General features: G+C 39.4%; 1 protein-coding gene across 3 annotated transcripts in view; it reads right to left on the reverse strand.

The window, feature by feature from the left end:
* PTPRA (protein tyrosine phosphatase receptor type A) overlaps window positions 1–22,043 on the reverse strand; it is a 185,206-nt gene that overhangs the window by 123,697 nt on the left and 39,466 nt on the right. Inside the window, exon 1 of one of the 3 annotated variants that reach the window (XM_019950704.3) lies at window positions 8,818–8,866. The exons of 1 other annotated variant lie outside the window; for it this stretch is intronic. In XM_019950704.3, the coding sequence (XP_019806263.2) occupies window positions 8,818–8,844 (27 nt within the window). In that variant the 5' untranslated portion in view covers window positions 8,845–8,866. Of the gene's footprint in view, window positions 1–8,817; window positions 8,867–22,043 lie in introns of those variants that run through there. One more of the 3 variants, XM_019950705.2, reaches the window with a different exon arrangement.

Here is a 22,043-nt window from a genome sequence, read left to right on the forward strand (position 1 = left end):
ATATGGGGGGAAATGCCATCTACAAGTCAAGGAATGCCTGAGGCTACCAAAAGCTCGGAGAGAGGCAAAGAACAGATTCTCCCTCACAGCTCTCAGAATGAAGCAACCATAGCGACACCTTGCTTTTGGACCTCTAGCCTCTGGAACTGTAAAGCAATAAATTTCTGTTGTTTAAGGCACACAGTTTTGTGGTACTTTATTAACAGCAGCCCCAGGAAACTAATACATAACAGAAGAACAAAAAACAATGAAAAATATCAAACGAGGGGTGGTGATGTGCGGTAACCCTCTTCTTTCATACTGGAGGAGCAGAAAATTGTGCTGATTTCTTTTAAGGTTAAACAGCAATATAAATATATAATCTAGAATTATGGAGGTCATGAAAAAGTCTCAAACAATTAAAGACTGTCTCAGCAGAGCGGGATGGGGAGCTGAAGAACATGTTTATTTCAGGCTCTTTCACTTCTTTCATATGTGCTGCAGATCATTCATGTGCGCGTAGTATAATAAAAATTAGAATTTTAAAAACAAGTTATTAAAACATGAATAATCTCACTTTTGAAGAAGAAATATGACAATGCAATTTTTTAAATGACCTAAGGACTTGAACAGACATTTCTCCAAAGAAGATATACGAGTGGCCAATAAGCATATGAAAAGATGCTCAACATCACTAATCATTACGGAAATACAAATCAAAACCACAATGAGGGCCTACCCGGCTCTTTGGGGGGTCTAATGGTGGACTCTGAGAGGGCTCATGCCAAGGAGTACTTCCCAGACTTCTGCTGCCAGTGTGCTTGTTCTCATGGTGAGCCACAGCCACCCCCTGCCTCTGCAGGAGACCTTCTAACACTAGCAGTCCCCCAAACAACAAACTGTTAAACGGAAAGTAACACAGGAAGCCAGCAGTACAGTTCTGTTGCCACGGAGCCTCAGCACACATTTTTTGAAGTATGAGAAATTGAACGTTCAGAGCGGTCAAGTAACTTGCCCAAAGTACCTAATTTGGATTGTGCAGGAATCACAGAATCATAACAGCAAGAGCCTTGACCACTTCGCCACAGCACAGCCTGCAACGTCTGTGCTTCCCAGCAACCAAGCTGTAAAACACCCTTCCCTGCTCTTCAGGAAACAACTGTCAGACGGGCTGGCACCCACAGTAAGGGCAAAGCTTACAAAACGCTACAAAAGTTTCTGTTGATGAGGAGTGGGCTCCGAAGCTGACTGCTAGGAGCCTGACAACAAACGCACTGGTGAGATGCACCTGAGCCCTTTGAATTACTGTTCTTCTTGTACGCCTGGTGAAGGCTTATTAAGAACCTATGAGAGAAACAAAAAGAAATACAATCCTGCAGCCTGTGGAACAAAAAACACATTCACAGAAAGATAGAAAAGATGAAAAGGCAGAGGGACAGGTACCAGATGAAGGAACAAGATAAAACTCCAGAAAAACAACTAAATGAAGTGGAGATAGGCAACCTTCCAGAAAAAGAATTCAGAGTAATGACAGTGAAAATGATCCAGGACCTCGGAAAAACAATGGAGGCAAAGATCAAGAAGATGCAAGAAATGTTTAACAAAGACCTAGAAGAATTAAAGAACAAACAAACAGAGATGCACAATACAATAACTGAAATGAAAAATACACTAGAAGGAATCAATAGCAGAATAACTAAGGCAGAAGAACGGATAAGTGACCTGGAAGACAGAATGGTGGAATTCACTGCTGCGGAACAGAATAAAGAAAAAAGAATGGAAATAAATGAAGACAGCCTAAGAACCTCTGGGACAACATTAAACACAACAACATTCGCATTATAAGGGTCCCAGAAGGGGAAGAGAGATAGAAAGGACCTGAGAAAACATCTGATGAGATTATAGTCGAAAACTTCCCTAACATGAGAAAGGAAATAGCCACCCAAGTCCAGGAAGCGCAGAGAGTCCCATTCAAGATAAACCCAAGGAGAAACACGCTGAGACACATAGTAATCAAATTGACAAAAATTAAAAACAAAGAAAAATTATTGAAAGCAGCAAGGGAAAAATGACAAATAACATACAAGGGAACTCCCATAAGGTTAACAGCTGATTTCTCAGCAGAAACTCTACAAGCCAGAAGGGAGTGGCATGACATATTTTTAAAGTGATGAAAGGGAAGAATTTAAAACCAATATTACTCTACCCAGCAAGGATCTCATTCAGATTCGATGGAGAAATCAAAAGCTTTACAGACAAGCAAAAGCTAAGATGAATTCAGCACCACCAAACCAACTCTACAACAAATGCTAAAGGAACTTCTCTAAGTGGGAAACACAAGAGGAGAAAAGGACCTACAAAAACAAACCCAAAACAATTAAGAAAATAGTCGAAGGAACATACATGTCAATAATTACATTAAACGTGAATGGATTAAATGCTCCAACCAAAAGACACAGGCTTGCTGAATGGATACAAAAACAAAACCCATATATATGCTGTCTACAATGGACCCACTTCAGATCTAGGGACAAATACAGACTGAAAGTGAGGGGGTGGAAAAAGATATTCCACGCTAATGGAAATCAAAAGAAAGCTGGAGTAGCAATACTCATATCAGATGAAATAGACTTCAAAATAAAGATGTTACAAGAGACAAGGAAGGACACTACATAATGATCAAGGGATCAATCCAAGAAGAAGATATACAGTATCTTATACATGCAACAATAAATATATATGCACCCAACACAGGAGCACCTCAATACATAAGGCAACTGCTAACAGCTATAAAAGAGGAAATCGACAGGAACACAATAATAGTGGGAGACTTTAACACCTCACTTACACCAATGGACAGATGATCCAAACAGAAAATTAATAAGGAAAGCCAAGCTTTAAATGACACAATAGACCAGATAGATTTAATTGATATTTATAGGACATCCATCCAAAAACAGCAGATTACACTTTCTTCTCAAGCGCACACGGAACATACTCCAGGATAGATCACATCTTGGACCACAAACCAAGCCTCAGTAAATTTAAGAAAATTAAAATCATATCAAGCATCTTTTCTGACCACACGCTATGAGATTAGAAATCATTACAGGGAAGAAAACGTAAAAAACACAAACACATGGAGGTTGAACAATACGTTACTAAATAACCAAGAGATCACTGAAGAAATCAAAGAGGAAATCAAAAAATACCTAGAGATAAGTGACAATGAAAATCACGACGATCCAAAACCTATGGGATGCAGCAAAAGCAGTTCTAAGAGGGAAGTTTAAAGCAACACAAACCTACCTCGAGAAACAAGAAAAGTCTCAAATAAACAATTTAACCTTACACCTAAAGGAACTAGAGAAAGAAGAAGAAACATAACCCAAAGTTAGCAGAAGGAAAGAAATCATAAAAATCAGAGCAGAAATAAATGAAAAAGAAACAAAACAATAGCAAAGATCAATAAAACTAAACGCTGGTTCTTTGAGAAGATAAACAGAATTGATAAACCATTAGCCAGACTCCTCAAGAAAAAGAGGGAGAGGACTCAAATCAACAAAATAAAAGGAGAAGTTACAACAGACACCGCAAAAACACAAAACATCCTAAGAGACTACTACAAGCAACTCTATGCCAATAAAATGGACAACCTGGAAGAAATGGAGAAATTCTCAGAAAGGTATAACCTTCCAAGACTGAACCAGGAAGAAATAGAAAATGTGAACAGACCAATCACAAGTAATGAAATTGAAACTGTGATTAAAAATCTTCCAACAAACAAAAGTCCAGGACCAGATGGCTTCACAGGTGAATTCTATCAAACGTTTAGAGAAGAGCTAACACCCATTCTTCTCAAACTCTTCGAAAAAATTGCAGAGGAAGGAACACTCCCAAAGTCATTGTATGAGACCACCATCACCCTGATAGCAAAACCAGATGAAGATACTACAAAAAAAGAAAATTACAGACCAATATCACCGATGAATATAGATGCAAAAATCCTCAACAAAATACTAGCAAACAGAATCCAACAACACATTAAAAGGATCATACACCATGCTGAAGTGGGATTTATCCCAGGGATGCATGGATTCTTCAGTATACACAAATCAATCAATGGGATACACCATATTAACAAACTGAAGAATAAGAACCATATGATCATCTCAATAGATGCAGAAAAAGCTTTTGACAAAATTCAACACTGATTTATGATAAAACCTCTCCAGAAAGTGGGCATACAGGGAACCTACCTCAACATAATAAAAGCCATATACAACAAAACCCACAGCAAACATCTCTCTCAATGGTGAAAACCTGAAAGCATTTCCTCTAACATCAGGAACAAGACAAGGATGTCCACTCTCACCACTATTATTCAACATACTTTTGAAAGTCCGAGCCACAGAAATCAGAGAAGAGAAAGAAATGAAAGGAATACAAATTGGAAAAGAAGAAGTCAAACTGCCACTGTTTGCAGATGACATGATACTATACATAGAGAATCCTACAGATGCCACCAGAAAACTACTAGAGCTAATCAACAAATTTGGTAAAGTAGCAGATACAAAATTAATGCACAGAAATCTCTTGCATTCCTATACAATAATGATGAAATATCTGAAAGAGAAATTAAGGAAACACTCCCATTTACCATTGCAAAAAAAGGAATAAAATACCTAGTTAAACCTACCTAGGGAGACAAAAGATCTGTATGCAGAAAACTATAGGACACTGATGAAAGAAATTAAAGATGATTCAAACAGATGGAGAGATATACCATGTTCTTGGATTGGAAGAATCAATATTGTGAAAATGACTATACTACCGAAAGCAATCTACAGATTCAGTGCAATCCCTATCAAATTACCAATGGCATTTTTTACAGAACTAGAACAAAAAAATCTTAAAATTTGTATGGAGACACAAAAGACGCCGAATAGCCAAAACAGTCTTGAGGGAAAAAAACGGAGCTGGAGGAATCAGACTCCCTGACTTCAGACAATACTACAAAGCTACAGTAATTAAGACAATATGGTACTGGCACAAAAACAGAAATTGGATCAATGGAACAGGATAGGAAGTCCAGAGATAAACCCATGCACCTGTGGTCAACTAATCTATGACAAAGGAGGCAAGGATATACAATGGAGAAAAGGCAGCCTCTTCAATAAGTGGTCCTGGGAAAACTAGACAGCTACATGTAAAAGAATGAAATTAAAACACTCCCTAACACCATACACAAAAATAAACTCAAAATGGATTCGAGACCTAAATATTTGACTGGACACTATAAAACTCTTAGAGGAAAACATAGGCAGAACACTCTTTGACATAAATCACAGCAAGATGTTTTTTGATCCACCTCCTAGAGTAATGGAAATAAAAACGAAAATAAACAAATGGGACATAATGAAACTTAAAAGCTTTTGCACAGCAAAGGAAACTACAAACAAGATGAAAAGACAACCCTCAGAATGGGAGAAAATATGTGCAAACGAATCAACAGACAAAGGATTAATCTCCAAAATATATAAACAGCTCATGTAGTTTAATATTAAAAAAACAAACAACCCAATCAAAAAATGGGCAGAAGATCTAAATAGACATTTCTCCAAAGAAGACATACAGATGGCCAAGAAACACATGAAAAGCTGCTCAACATCACTAATTATTAGAGAAATGCAATTCAAAACTACAGTGAGGTATCACCTCACACCAGGTAGAATGGGCATCATCAGAAAATCTACAAACCACAAATGGTGTAGAGGGTGTAGAGAAAAGGGAATCCTCTTGCACTGTTGGTGGGAATGTAAATTGACACAGCCACTATGGAGAACAGTATGGAGGTTCCTTAAAAAGCTAAAAATAGAATTACCATATGACCCAGCAATCTCACTACTGGGCATATACCCAGAGAAAACCATAATTCAAAAAGACATGTGCACTCCAATGTTCAATGCAGCAGTATCTACAATAGCCAGGTCTTGGAAGCAACCTAAATGCCCCTCAACAGACGAATGGATGAGGAAGATGCGGTACATATATACAATGGAATATTACTCAGCCATAAAAAGGAACGAAAGTGGGTCATTTGTAGAGACGTTGATCAATCTACAGACTGTCATACAGAGTGAAGTAAGTCAGAAAGAGAAAAACAAATATCGTATATTAACGCATATATGTGGAACCTAGAAAAATGGTACAGATGAACTGGTTTGCAGGGCAGAAATTGAGTCACCGATGTAGAGAACAAACATAAGGACACCGGGGGGGAAAGCGGCGGGGGGGCGTGGTGATGTGATGAATTGGGAGATTGGGATTGACATATATACACTAATGTGTATAAAATGGATAACTAATAAGAACCTGCTGTATAAAAAAATAAAATAAAATTCAAAAATTCAAAAAACCCACAAAATCCCACAATGAAATACCATTTGACACCCATTAGAATGGCTATTATCAAACAAAAAAACAGAAATTAGTGTTGGTGAGGAAGAAAAACTGGAACCACTGTGCATTGCTAGTAGAAATGTAAAATGGTACAGCCAGTATAGAAAATACTACGGTAGTTCCTCAAAAAATTAAACATAGAATTACCATCTGATCCAGTAATTCCACTTCTAGGTATGTATCCAAAAGAATTGAAAGCAGAGACCTGAACAGGTATTTGTACACCAATATTCATAGTAGCATTATTCATAAGAGCCTAAAGGTATAGACAACCCAAATGTGCATTGAAGGATGAATAGATAAACAAAATGTGGCATATACACACACTAGAAAATCATCCGGCCTCAAAAAGGAAGGAAATTCTGATCCATGCTACAACATGAATAAACCTTGAAGACATTATACTAAGTGAAATAGCCACAAAAGGACAAATACTGTACGATTCCACTTACACGTGTACCTAGGGTACTCAAATTCACAGAAACAAAGTAGAATGTGGTTGCCAGGAGCCCAGGGGAAGGGGAAATGGGGAGGTAGTGTATAATGGGTACAGAATTTCAGTTGGGGAAGATTAAGTTCTGGAGATTTTTGGTGGTGATGGCTGCACAACAATGTAAATGTACTTAATGTCAATGATTTGTACGCATAAAACTGATTAAAACGGTAATTTTTATGTTATGGACAACACAATCTTTATTTTGCACAACAAAGAAAAATATTTATATGAATATATTAACGTGTAAAACCTTTACAATGCTGCTGTCTCATACCTCCTCCTTCTCCCACCTCCGGCCAGAGGAACCACTAGTCTGATTTCTATCATCATATCTTCTGGCAACTGAACTATATCTACTTTTTTTCCGTCTGGCTTCTTTCACTCAAACTTATATCTGTGAGATTCATCCACGTTGTTGTACAGTAGTTCATTCCTTTCTATTGCTGAGTAGAATTCCACCGTATGAATATATCACAATTTGTACCTCTTTTCACCTGTTTTTAGACATTTGATTATTTCCTTTTTTTTTTTTGCTATTTTATAAATAAAGCTATAGTGAATGTTCCCATGCACGTCTTTATGTAGACATATGTTTTCATTTCTCAAGGGTAAATACCTAGGAGTGGAATTTCTGAGTCATTGGATACATATATGTTTAGCTTTGTAGAAAATATTCAACAGTCTTCCAAAACTGTAGTACTGGTTTACACTGCCATTTCAAACTTAGAGTGATGGCAAAGTTGAATAATGAAAACCTGTTTTTCCTTTTTAATACAAGTTGTTTAATGCTACACAAACTAAGTACTGCATGCTTTGAATCTCTCAGTGCATCAGTTTTTCAACAAGGATCCATATTCGGTGTCTACTAAAAAACTGCACAACTTGAGAGTTGTGAGTTAAGTTTTATGTGGGGCAGATTGAGGACTACAGCCCGGGAGTCAGCATTTCAGATAGCTCTGAGAAACTGCTCCGAAGAGTTAGGGGGGAAGGTCAGTATATATGCGATTGGTGAAGGTGGAGTACACGCAATCAAGCACGCATTTTTGCAGAAGGTTGCTGCTAGTCTCGTGAAGGTTACTGCCAGTCACAAGGAGCAGATGTCACCATGAAAGATTTTAGTGCTTTTCTAGATACAAGGAGATGCAAGAATTGGGCTCATAAAATCTTCTCCTGAAAATATCTATCTGAAGGGCTGTTCTGCCAGTTTTTCCCAGAGCACAGAATGCCTCATTCCTGATCTCCAACCTGAACTCCTTTCAGGGTGTGTTGAAGGTCAGCGGTCGCTGCAGCTTGTGATTTGATCCTTGTAGAGGCAGATGGCAAGTGCCAATTTGTAGCTGACGTCAGGATCACCTGTGCTCTACCCACAGAAACTTTTGCTCTACCCACAGAAACTTTAATTCAACAAGGGCAGGACAGCAGGCCACAGACTTTGGTTTTTTATTTCTTAAAGCTCTTTAAGTGATTCTGATACATGACCAGGTTGAGAACCACTGTCTTAAAGGATGATAATTACAACTTTTTTTTTTTTTTTTTTGCGGTACGCAGGCCTCTCACTGTTGTGGCCTCTCCTGTTACGGAGCACAGGCTCCCGACGCGCAGGCTCAGCGGCCATGGCTCACGGGCCCAGCCGCTCCGCGGCATGTGGGATCTTCCCGGACCGGGGCACGAACCCGTGTCCCCTGCATCGGCAGGCGGACTCTCAGCCATTGCGCCACCAGGGAAGCCCCAATTATAACATTTTTAATCATAAAAAATACACTACTCTTATAGCTTGGAAATAAAATGGAGTGGGAGAGAATCTGATTTTAGCTATATTTTGTGAGGACAATAAGTTGGGTGACAAAGTTTCCTTGCAGCTCAGGTTTTATTTCTCTTACTTTAGTTACTTGAACTGGATCATCCATCAACACTCATTGGAATTCCATAAATAACTTTTTTCAGTTGTGCCACCTGCAATTACAGGAAAAAACCTTTAGAAAGATAAACCAGCCCTATTTAAATACCACTGGTTGTTCCAGGGGAGAGGAGTACACTCTAACAAGATGTCTCATAGAGCTGTGCTGAACATTTCAGTAGCCACAGGACAAAGCTCCATCTTAAACAGTTAATTCAGATCACTGAAGAACTCATGAGAACGGAATTCAACAATATATTAGGTCCTTCCTGTGGAGGACCTTCCTCCCTAATCCCCAAACCTAGACTATTCCACTGTAGGGTTGTTTATGTACCATAAGGTCCCCCCCAGGGGACATCTGGCAATGTCTGAAGATAGTTTTGATTGTCTAACAAATCACAGGACAGCCCTTCCATGACAAAGAATTATCCCAAAGGCCAAAGTTGAAAACCGCAGCATTGGTCAAAAACTCACCTTCAGGTCCAAGCTCTGCAACCCATTAGCTAAGTGACCCAGGCCAAATTTATTAACCTCTCTAAGCCTCAGTTTTCTCCCTTGGAAAAAGACTAGAGTCTGAATTTAATATTCTCTCCCATTCTAAATGTTAAGATACTAAAATAATCAAATTTATATTGAAATAATACCTAACACTTAAGCATATGCAATGGGCCAGACATCATACTAAATGTTTTTATGTGTTCTACCTCATTTAACCTTCAACATAGCCCTATAAGGCAGATGCTACCACTATCCTTCTTATTCAGATGAATAAACTGATGCACAGAGACTTGCCTAAGGTCACAAAGTGGTAAGCAGCAGAGCCAGGATTTGAACCTGATCAATCTGATTCTGGAGCCCTCATTCTTAACATTATCTTCTCCATCCTTTTGGACCTTTGGACAGAGGACTGAGTTAACCAAATCCCTCAATTCACAGCCCACTAAAGACCATACAGACTGCAGGTCAGAAACAAAGAGACACTATTTTTAAGCTACAAATTAGACAAGATTAAGAAACAAAATCTGAAACTGTTGAGGATCTGATGCTATAGGCTGCTTATACCTTGCACTGACACTGTAAAAGAACTTTCAACATGAAGAGCCATAAGAATATTCACTCTTCAATCTACTTTACTTCTTGGAGTCTATTCAAAGAAAACAATCCTAAGTACAGTAAAGAACTTCACAGAAAGATGCTCATTGCTCTATTTTTATTAATATAGAAAATTTAGAAACTTAGGGAATGGATATATAAACTTGTTAGAATATTATGTATCCATTTAAAAAGTTTAGAAAAATTACAAAATAACCCACTTATGTAAATAGGAAAAACGGGAAACTTTTTTTTTCATTTTTTTATTATGTTAAAACACGTTACATAAAATTTACCACCGTAACCATTTTTAAATGCACAATTCAGTGGTGTTAACTACACTAGCATTGTTATGCAGCCATCATCACCATCTAGCTCCAAAATTCTTTTGATCTTGTAAAACTGAAACTCTATATACCTATTAAACAATAACTCCCCATACTCCCCTCCCTCAAAGCCCCTGGCAACCACCATTCTTCTGTCTGTCTCTATGATTTTAACCACTCCAAGTACCTCATATAAGTGAAATCACACAGTATTTGTTACTGGCTTATTTCACTTAGCATAATGTCCTCAAGGTTCATCCATGTTGTAGCATACCGAAGAATTTCCCAAGGCTGAATTTTACTCCTCTGTATGTATATGCCATATTTTGCTTATTCATTCATCTGCTGATGGACAGTTGGGTTGTTTCCATATTTTAGCTACTGTGAATAATGCTGCTATGAATGCTGGTGTACAAATATCTCTTAAAGACCTTGCTTAAATGCTTTGGGGCATATACCAGAATCAGAATTGCCAGATCATATGGTAATACTATGTTTAATTTTTTAAAGAATCTCCACACTGTAGTCCACAGCTTTTACACCACTTTACATTCCCACCAACAGTGCACAGGGTTCTAATTTCCCCACATCCTCACCAACACTTGTTTTCTGGTTTGTTTTTTGGATAGTAGCCATCCTAATTAATGTGAGCAGGACAGTACATTTTATGTCCTAGCAGACACAAAGATATACTGCTCAGATCCCTCTTCGATAAGGGAATTCCTGTCTAGTTGCAAGGACTGTGGTTAGCTGACAGCTTCCTGCTGTTAACCCCTTTAGAATCCACCTTAGCTTTCAAACAGAGGGCACACTTTCCTCAGGACTGCCCCCAGCCAATGACTGGGCAATGTGGTGGTACAATGGCCTAGCCCTTTCCAACCAGTGAGGCAATCTGGCAATCTGGGCTGGCAGAGATTTTGTCAGGTGTGAACTGCAGTCTGATGGCTTCCCATGCCCAACCTAATCCTTTCTCTTTTTCTTCACAGGCATTACTCCTCAATAAGCCCTTTGCCCTCCTACTCCATCTCAATCTGATTCCTGAAGAACCCAACTGGCACATATATTAAATGTACTCTGATTGAGAAACAAAAACCAGTGGGGAAAAATAAGACTCCCAATAGATAAACTAAAATGTTAACAACAATGGTGGGTACTATCCAAGTATTCCTTAACCAACATCTATTGCTTGTACATAATAAAAAAACATTAAAAGAAGACTCTATACTAAATTTTGCTCCTGAGGAAATATTCTAAGGGTAGGATAAATTGGTATATTTTGTACACAATGTGCCCAAATATTCACTGAGGGGTGTGTCATAAACTGCTGGTGTTCTTCAAAAAAAGCACATGCCCAGGTACTAAGGAACTAAAAGATCAGGCAGTGGGCTTCACAGACATTTCACAGGCTTTTCATAGACATTTCATAGGGTTCCTCATTCGTGTAATTAAAATTTGTACTCATTTAAATGAAAGATTTTCAGAAGAGATAATGGAGCCTGTTCAGTTCACCCTCCTATTCTCATGGATGAGATCAATGCCCCAGACAGGATAAGGGAAGAACAGTTGTTGGCCTTGTTTCTCAATGCCTATGTCCATTTCTCTTTCCAGCTATACAGATACTGTGTCCAAATGTAGGAAGCACATTAAAGATACAATTCCAAAAAGGATAAAATAAGATTATTCCAAGAACTATTCAAAATCTATCTCTTTCTATGAAAAACTGAATGGTGGCATCTGATATTGCCATTCCAAGCAGTTTCCTTGCCAAGTGCTGACTCCCTCAGTACATGAATAGACACAAGCATTTATCATCTTAAAGAACTTCTCAAACCAAATCTCCAATGCCTCCCCTTCCCAGCTATCAATTTCTCCCCTTTCCTTCCCTCAATAGTACACTCAGTTTCTCTCAATAGTACACTCAGTTTCTCTCCTCCTCTACCTCAAACCCTTTGACATACACTCTCACTTGGTCTCCACAGGAACTCCTCTTGATAAGAGTCAACAGCGATCTCCAAAGAAGACTTCACAATCCTTATTTACACCACCAAACTGTGAATCTGACCATTGCCACAAGTCCCATCATTACTCAATCAGCACTTCATCTCAGTAAATATAGAACTGCCCCTTAAATACTGGTTCCATGCCTAACCTTCTCACTCTATCCCAGCAGTTCCCAAAGCTGGCTGCACATTAGAAGGCTGGGGAATTCTTTAAACCACCTCCCCACCGCCCCCAACTCAAGGACATCACAATCTCAGAGGGTGGGGGTAGGAAGTAACCCTGGCAGTGTGTGTTTGGGTTTTTTGGGTTGTTTTTAATTAAGTACCCAGGGTGATTCCAATGTGCAGCCAGGGCTGAGAACCACTCCTCCATCAGGCTTTCTGGATCTCATCTTTTCTCCCCCCATGTATCTCCAGCCTCAAATTCTCTTCAGAATCCCATATCTATATATGCCCTTGCCTTCTAGACCTGCATAGCTCACAAGCACCTCTGATTCAAATAACCAACATTCATAGAAATATGTTATTTTCTCCTATATCTATTCCTCCTTAATCGCTTATCTCAGTGGATAAAAATCACCATCTATTCCAGGAATCAGCAAACCTTTTCTGTGAAGAGCCACACAGTAAACATTTGGCTTTGTAGGTCATACAGCCTCTGTCACAATTATTCAGCTCTGCTGTTGTAGCACAAAAGCAACAAAAGACAACAGGTAAAGTTTGAGTGGAGCTATAGTCCAATAAAACTTTATCTATGAACACTGAAATTTGAATTTTATATAATTTCCACAAGTCATTAAATATCATTCTTCTTTTGATTTGACTTTTTCCAACCATTTAAAGATGTTAAAACAATTTTTAGTTTGTGGGCTGTGCAAAAAACTGTCAAGCAGGTCAGTTTGCCAACTCTGGTCTTCCCCCTTACCCAAGCCAGAGATCCTAGATGTCCCAATTCCTTCCTCTCCTTTAGCCACAAGAATCAATCATTACCTCTAGTAAAGTACTTGTTACAAACTATTATAAGTGTTTATGGCCTCCTTCAACTGACAGTAAGATCCTTGAAGGTAAGAAACATGTCTGTTCTAAGACATCGGTTTCTTTTTAGTTCAGCTCATTTTTGAACTTAACAGTAAGGTTTAAAGGGAAAAGAAAAACACAACAAATGTTAAAATGCATTAAATAAAGGCTCAGGCAAACATGAAGGATATTCCTTATCAAGTACAATTAATAATGATCTTTGCTATTCAATGCTTCAATAACTGCTCGATTTCTGTTTTCTGGGTGTTTTCTGCTTTTCAAGGCCATGAAATGTTGTATGGATCTTTGAAACAATCAACTTGAGATGCCAATACTGTTGCTATCACCACGAGAGCTGGGTCTATAAGCAGCCTTTATGCCTTCTACACACATTTCCTTTCTAAGTGGCACCTTCAACTATAATCACATCTTGAAAGTCATTCAATAAAGAAGGAAAAACCAGGCATACTAAGAAAAAAAAAATTTAAAGACATAACCAGAAACATCAAAAATCAGCAGCTCAACAAGGATCAGAATAATAACCATTTGTTAATACTTAGTAAGTGTCAGGCACTGTGTCAAAGTGTATAATGTTCAGAATTTAACATATCTTCAAAACAAGCACAGAAAACAGATGCTTCATTTTGCACATGCAGAAACTGTGGCACAGAGTAGTTAAATAACTTGTCCACAGTCAAACAATTGGTAGGTGACAAGACTGAGACTCAAACCCAGGTATATATGATTCCAAAATCTATGCTCTCCCCACTGGTTGAATAGGGCCTATAACCAAGGTAGGTCAATAGCCACTGGAGGAGAAGGGCTTCCTCCAGAAGGAAAGTTTCAAAGCCCTGTTTGAAATGTATCATAACTGTCATATAATTACAAAACTCCTGAGTATGGTGCCACGTACACAACCAGTGAGGCTTTCTAATCACTGTCTAACTAAATGAATAAAATAAACTGGAAGAGCCAATTCCTTGATATAGTGGAACCTCTTACTCTAAAGATGGGAAACAAAATCTTATGGCAAATTAGAACACTGCCATGGTTCCATTTCCTACTGTTAATAGAGCCATTGTCAGGAAGTCCCATGCTTACTATAGCAACCACTGGTCTTGCTATTCACAAAGTTTCTGCCTTTTTGCTTCCTCAGGAAACAGACAAGAAAATCAGGCTCCTGATCTCTTTCTTTAAAGGGAAAGCTGTCGTTTAAAACTGGAAATTAATAAATGAATATGTAAAAGTAATTTTATATTTTGGCTGACACCCAATATTTCTGTACATTAAACTCAATCTTTAAAGCACACGGTCTTATCTTTTTAATCTTCAAATACAGGAGTCTAGAAAATCTGCTACAACTCTCCAGCCACAAAAATCTAAAGATACTGGATAAATGCTTACATGCTTTGAAAAGTTTAGCTAAGTTCTGAAGAAAGTAGAGGAAACTGCTAAAGGCATAACAAGTTACCACAAGGTTAGAGGTCAGAAGTCCAGGCACACCATGGCTAGATTTTCTGCTCAGGATCTCATCAGGATAAACTCAAGATTTATGCCATTCTGTGTTCTCATCTGGAGCTCAAGATTCTCTTCCAAGTTCACATGGTTGTGGCAGAATTCAGTTCCGTGCAGTTGTAGGACAATGGTCCCTGCTTCTTTGCTACTTCTCATTCAACGGTTGCAGGAGAAGGGGGCATGAGAGAATGGTCACATCCCACGTCTCGGGCAAGTCCCTGGGATAGGCCGCCAAGTGAGGGTCCTTGGCTTCGCACAGGGAAGAATTCAAGAGTAAGCCAGAAGTAGAGTGAAAGCAGATTTATTCAGGGAGATACACACTCCATAGACAGAGTACGGGCTGTATCAGAAGGTGAAAGAGCCCTAGGAGATACACATTCCATAGACAGAAGGTGGACCATCTCAGAGGGTGAGAGTGGCCCCGGGCTGTGAGGGTGATTAGTTTTTATGGGCTGGGTAATTCCAATTATTTTGGGGAAGGGGCAGGGATTTCCAGGAATTGGGCCACCACCCACTTTTTGGCCTTTTCTGGCCAGCCTCGGAACTGTCATGGCGCTGGTGGGTGTGTCATTTAGCATGATAATATATTACACTGAGTGCATAATGAGGCTCAAGGTATGCTGGAAGTCATCTTGCGACACCTTGCGCCTAGTTGGTTCTAACTAGTTTTTATCATATTCTCAACGGCTGTGTCACTCTTTCAATGGTTGTGCCCTGTCCCCTTCCCTCCTGTCTCACAAGGGCCATTGTCAGCTGCTAGAGGCCATCTGCAATCCTTGCATATGGACTCTTCCATCTTCAAAGCCAGCAATGGAAAAATCTCCCTCTTGTTCAATCCTTCTCATGTTTTAAATCATCTGACTCTTCCTTGCTGACTCTGGACCCCCAAATTACAACTTTCTGCTCTTTGAGAAACACCATTAAAAACTGAAAAAGCAACTCACAAGCTGGGAGACAACATTTATTTTATTTATATAGTTGGCTAAAAAGTTCATTCAGTTTTTTCCATAACATGGCTCTAGTGACACTTAGTTGTCTTTAACTTCATTTGAAACAATTTTGTTCGACTGTATGTGACAACTGTCATATCAGCGTGCATTTAAAAAGACTTATCAGGGACTTCCCTGCTGGCACAGTGGTTAAGAATCTGCCTACCAATGCAGGGACACGGGTTCGAGCCCTGGTCCGAGAAGATCCCACATGCCACAGAGCAACTAAACCTGTGTGCCACAACTACTGAGCCTGTGCTCTAGAGCCCACATGCCACAACTACTGAAGCCCGTGCTCTTCAACAAGAGAAGCCACCTCATTCAGAGAAGCCCTCGCACTGCAACAAAGAGTACCCCTGCTTGACGCAACTAGAGAAAGCCCGCACACAGCAACAAAGACCCAATGCGGTAAAAAATATTTAAATAAATTAATTAATTTTAAAAATAATTAAATAAAATTAAATTTTCATATCAAAATTGGTGAATTTTTGTGTAGCCATTTTAATATTGAAGATGGAAGAAAAGAAGCAACATTTTCGGCATATTATGCTTTTTTTTTTTTTTTTTTTTTTTTTTTTGCGGTACCTGGGCCTCTCACTGTTGTGGGCCTCTCCCGTTGCGGAGCACAGGCTCTGGACGTGCAGGCTAAGCAGCCATGGCTCACAGGCCTAGCCACTCCGCGGCATGTGGGATCTTCCCGGACTGGGGCACGAACTCGTGTCCCCTGCATCGGCAGGTGGACTCTCAACCACTGCGCCACCAGGGAAGCCTGTATTATGCTTTCTTATTTCAAGAAAGGTAAAAACGCAACTGAAATGCAAAAAGAGGTTTATGCAGTGTATGGAGAAGGTGCTGTGACTGATCAAACATGTCAAAAGCGGTTTGCGAAGTTTAGTGCTAGAGATTTCTCCCTGGACAATGCTCCATGGTCAGGCAGACGAGTTGAAGTTCACAGCAATCAAATCAAGACATAAATTGAGAACAATCAACATTATACCATGAGGAAGATAGCTGACATACTGAAAATATCCAAATCAAGCGCTGAAAATCATTTGCACCAGCTTCGTTATGTGAATCGCTTTGATATTTCAGTGCATATAAGTTTAGCGAAAAAACCTTCTTGACCATATTTCCGCATGTGATTCTCTACTTAAACAATGAAAATGTTCCGTTTTTAAAACAAATTGTGACGGGCGATGAAAAGTGGATGCTATACAATAATGTGGAACAGAAGAGATCGTAGGGCAAGCGAAATGAACCACCACCAACCACACCAAAGGCCGGTCTTCATCCAAAGAAGGTGATGTCTTGCAATAAACCTTTCTCCGCTCCCAATTCCACGTTTTGGTTTGTTTGGCCTCACTGTGGGTCGGCACACGAACTTGGGTTCGACAACAATTTCACTACTTATTGAGCCCCAAACTTATACACCATACTGAACATCTGCCATTGGCCCTCCCACAAACACCTTGAACTCAACATGTCCAAAATCAAATTTAGCAACTTGGAAGCATAATGCTTAGGAGGCAAAGGTTCTGGAATGAAGACTACCTGGGTTGAAATCCTGGCCCTGCCTCTTTCTTATTAAATGTCTGACCCTGGAAAAGATACTCCAATCTTTCTTTGTTTCTCTCATCTGTAAAATAGAAATAATAATTTAAACTATCCCACACCGACAGGTTATGGTTTATGACAGTGAATAAAATCAAGGTCTGAAATGGTCAATCCTTGTTTCACCATGGAGGTTCATGCTATGTTGAGATGTGAGTTTCATGACAATGGGTTTGTGAAACCAAAAAACTACAGTGCTTCTTAGAATCAAAGATGTAGTTTCCATACCACCACATTTTAACCACATTTCTGTTATCAATGATGTGTACATCTTAAAATATTTTTTTGAAAAACTGACATTAAATTGATAATGAAGGAAATATTAAAGTAGATATTGCCTCTCAAAAAAAAAAAAAAAAAGGTGATGTTGTATATATGGTAGGATTGGAAGGGAGTCCTCTATTATGAGCTCCTTCCGGAAAACCAAACAATTAATTCCAACAAGTACTGCTCCCAGTCAGACCAACTGAAAGCAGCACTTGATGAAAAGTGTCCAGAACTAGTCAACAGAAAACACATAATGTTCCATCAGGATAACGCAAGACGGCACGTTTCTTTGATGACCAGGCGAAAATTGTTACAGCTTTGCTGGGAAGTTCTGATTCACCGTCATATTCACCAGACATTGCACCTTCAGATTTCCATTTATTTCGATCTTTACAAAATTCTCTAATGGAAAAATGTCAATTCCCTGGGAGACTGTAAAAGGCACCTGGAACAGTTCTTTGCTCAAAAAGATAAGAAGTTTTGGGAAGATGGAATTATGACGTTGCCTGAAAAATGGCAGAAGGTAATGGAACAAAATGGTGAACATGTTGTTCAACGAAGTTCTTGGTGAAAATGAAAAATGTGTCTTTTATTTTTACTTAAAAACCAAAGGCACTTTTGGCCAACCCAATATTATATACATATACATATATATGATTAATGACCTGTATCCAGAATATATAAAGGACTCTTAACAACTCATGTGTAAGATAATTTTAACAAATGATAATCCAAAAGAAAAGGCCAAAGATTTAAGATGATACTTCACAGAAGCAAATATGGCCAATAAACACATAAACAGATGTTCAACATCATTAGTTATTAGGAAAATGCAAATTAAAACCACAATGAGACACAACCACAAACTCGTTACAATGACTAAAATTTAAAAGCTGTCAATACCAAGTGTTGGTGAGGATGTGGAGGAACTACAACTCTTGCACATTGCTGATGGGAATATAAAGTGTAAAACTATGAAAAACAGTTTGGCAGGTTCTTGTAAGGCCAAACATACACTTAAACCATAAAACTCAGCAATTCCATAAAAACATATATCTACAAAAAGACGTGTACACATATGATCCTAGCAGCTTTATTCATAAGGGAATCAAATTAGAAATAACCTAAATGCTTATTAACGTATGGAAGATAGACTATAGTATATTCATACAATGGAAAACTGCTCAGAAAAAAGGAATTAACTACTAATATACCTAACAGCATGGATAAATGTCAAAAACAACATGCCGAGTGAAAGAATCCAGACGGAAGAGTACTACTGTATGATTCTAGTTATACAGCACTCTAGAAAAGACAGTCTAATCTACAGTGACAGAAAGCAAATCCACAGTTGCCTGGGGTGCAGGAAGTAAGGGGAGAGAAGAATGAGAAGGGCACAGGGAACTTTCTGGGTTTAAGGAAATGTTATATATCTTGACTGTGGTGATGGTCACTCAGGTATATAAATTTGGCAAAACTCATTCAACTGTATACGGAAAATGGGCACATTTTATTGTAAGAAGATTGATTATACCTCAATAAAGTTGATTTTAAGAAGATAATATCATTTAATATTTGATATCCTGAAGACATGCCTGCAATACAATCTTGCAGAACAGTCATTCATAATAAACCCTACATACAATGCAAAAGATAGGATAAAACACAAGATAACAGTTAATTAATTACTACTTAAAAGTCTACGTATCAATGTCATACATCATATTAATAAAAGGGAAAAATACATCATCATCTCAACTAATGCAGAAAATAATCACTTAACAAAAATCAAACACCCTTGCGTGACAAAAACACTCAACAAACTTGGAATAGAAGGGAACTACCCTAATATGACAAAGGGAATTACGAAAAACCCACAGCTATATTCAATGGGGGAAAATTGAAAGCTTTCCCCCTAATAGCAGGAATAAACAACAATGCCCACTTTTGCTGCTTCCATTCAACAAGGTACTGGGAGTTTTTGCCAGAGCAATCAGGCAAGAAAAATAAAAATAAAAGGCATTCAAAATAGAAAGGAAGAAGTAAAACTATCTCTCTTCATATATAGAAAATCCAAAAAAAACACACACAAACTGTTACAGCTAATAAATACAGCAAAGCTGCAAGATCAACACAAAAATCAGTTGTAGGGGGCTTCCCTGGTGGCACAGTGGTTAAGAATCTGCCTGCTGATGCAAGTGAACACAGGTTTGAGCCCTCGTCCAGGAAGATCTCACATGCCGCGGAGCAACTAAGCCTGTGCGCCACAAATACTGAGCCTGTGCTCTAGAGCCCACGAACCACAACTACTGAGCCCATATGCCACAAATACTGAAGCCTGCGTGCCTAGAGCCCATGCTCCACAACAAGAGAAGCCACCACAATGAGAAGCCCGCACACTGCAACAAAGAGTAGCTCCAGCTCGCCGCAACTAGAGAAAGCCCGCGCGCAGCAATGAAGACCCAACACAGTCAAAATTAATTAATTAATTAATGTTTTAAAAAAATCAGTTGTAGGGACTTCCCTGGTGGTGCAGTGGTTAAGAATCTGCCTGCCAATGCAGGGGACATGGGTTTGAGCCCTGGTCCGGGAAGATACCACATGCTGCAGAGCAGCTAAGCCCGTGCGCCACAACTACTGAAGCCCGCGCACATAGAGCCCGAGCTCCACAGCAAGATAAGCCACCACAATGAGAAGCCCGCGCACCTACTTGCTGCAACTAGATAAAGCCTGCTCGCAGCGACAAAGACCCAACACAGCCAAAAATAAATTAATCAAAAAATAAAATAAAATACATCTTTAAAAAAATCAGTTGTATTTCTATACACTAGCAATGATCAATCCAAAAATAAAGTTAAGAAAAATCTCATTTAAAATAGCATCAGAAAATAAAATACTTAGGAGTAAATTTAACCAAGGAGGTACAAGACTTGTAAACTGAAAAGTACAAAACACTGCTGAAATAAATTAAACGTGACCTAAATAAATGGAAACATATCCTGTGTTCAGGGATTCCAGGACTTGATATTGTTAAGATAGCAACACTCCCCAAATCAACCTACAGAGCCAATGTAATCCCTTTCAAAATCCCAACAGTACTTTTTTTTTTAACAGAAATAAAAAAGCTGATCCTAAAATTAATATGGAACTGCAAGGGATCCCAAACAGCCAAAACAGTCTTAAAATATAAAAAAAATGGGGCTTCCCTGGTGGCGCAGTGGTTGAGGGTCCGCCTGCCGATGCAGCGGACGCGGGTTTGTGCCCCGGTCTGGGAGGATCCCGCATACTGTGAAGCGGCTGGGCCCGTGGGCCATGGCTGCTGAGCCTGCGCGTCCGGAGCCTGTGCTCCGCGGCGGGAGAGGCCACGGCGGTGGGAGGCCTGCGTACCGCAAAAAAATAAAAAATAAATAAAAAAGATGGAGGACTCATACGTCCCAATTTCAAAACTTACTACAAAGCTACGGAAATCAAAACTGTGGTAGTAGCATAAGGAGATAAAGATCAAAGGAATAGTACTGAAAATCCAGAGATAAACACATACATCTTTATTTAATCAACTGATTTTTTGACATGAGTGCTAAGATTATTCAAGGTTGAGGGGAACAGGCTCTTCGATAAATGGTGCCGGGAAAACTGGATATCCACATACAAAAGAATGAAGCTGAACCCTTACCTCACACTGTTTACAAAAATTAAAACAAATCAAAGACATAAATATAAGAAAAGAATGATAAAATTCATAGAAGAAAACAAAGGGGTAGGTCTTCGTGATACTGGATTTGGAAATAGAGTCCTAAAAATCTTATCTAAATGTGACACCAAAAGCACAAACAACAAGGACTTCCCTGGTGGTCCAGTGGGGATGACGCCATGCTCCCAATGCAGGGGGCCCGAGTTCAATCCCTGGTTGGGGAACTAGATCCTTCATGCGTGCTTCAACTAAGAGTTAGCATGCTGAAACTAAGAAGTCTGCATGCCGCAACTAAAGATCCCTCATGCCGCAACTAAGACCCCATGCACCCAAAATTAAACAAACAAAAAAACACCCTAAGGGCTTCCCTGGAGGCGCAGTGGTTAAGAATCTGCCTGCCAATGCAGGGGACATGGGTTTGAGCCCTGGTCCGGGAAGATCCCACATGCCATGGAGCGACTAAGCCCGCGCACTACAGCTCTGAGCCTGTGCTCTAGAGCCCACGAGCCACAACTACTGAGCCCGCATGCCACAACTACTGAACCTGCGTGCCACAACTACTGAAGCCTGCGTGCCTAGAGTCCAGGCTCTGCAACGAGAGGCCACCGCAGTGAGAGGTCCACGCACCGCAACGAAGAGTAGCCCCCGCTCACCGCAATTAGAGAAAGCCAGCATGCAGCAACGAGGACCCAACGCAGCCA

This window comes from Tursiops truncatus, chromosome 15 (assembly GCF_011762595.2).
Source record: "Tursiops truncatus isolate mTurTru1 chromosome 15, mTurTru1.mat.Y, whole genome shotgun sequence".
Classification (NCBI taxonomy): Eukaryota; Metazoa; Chordata; class Mammalia; order Artiodactyla; family Delphinidae; genus Tursiops; species Tursiops truncatus.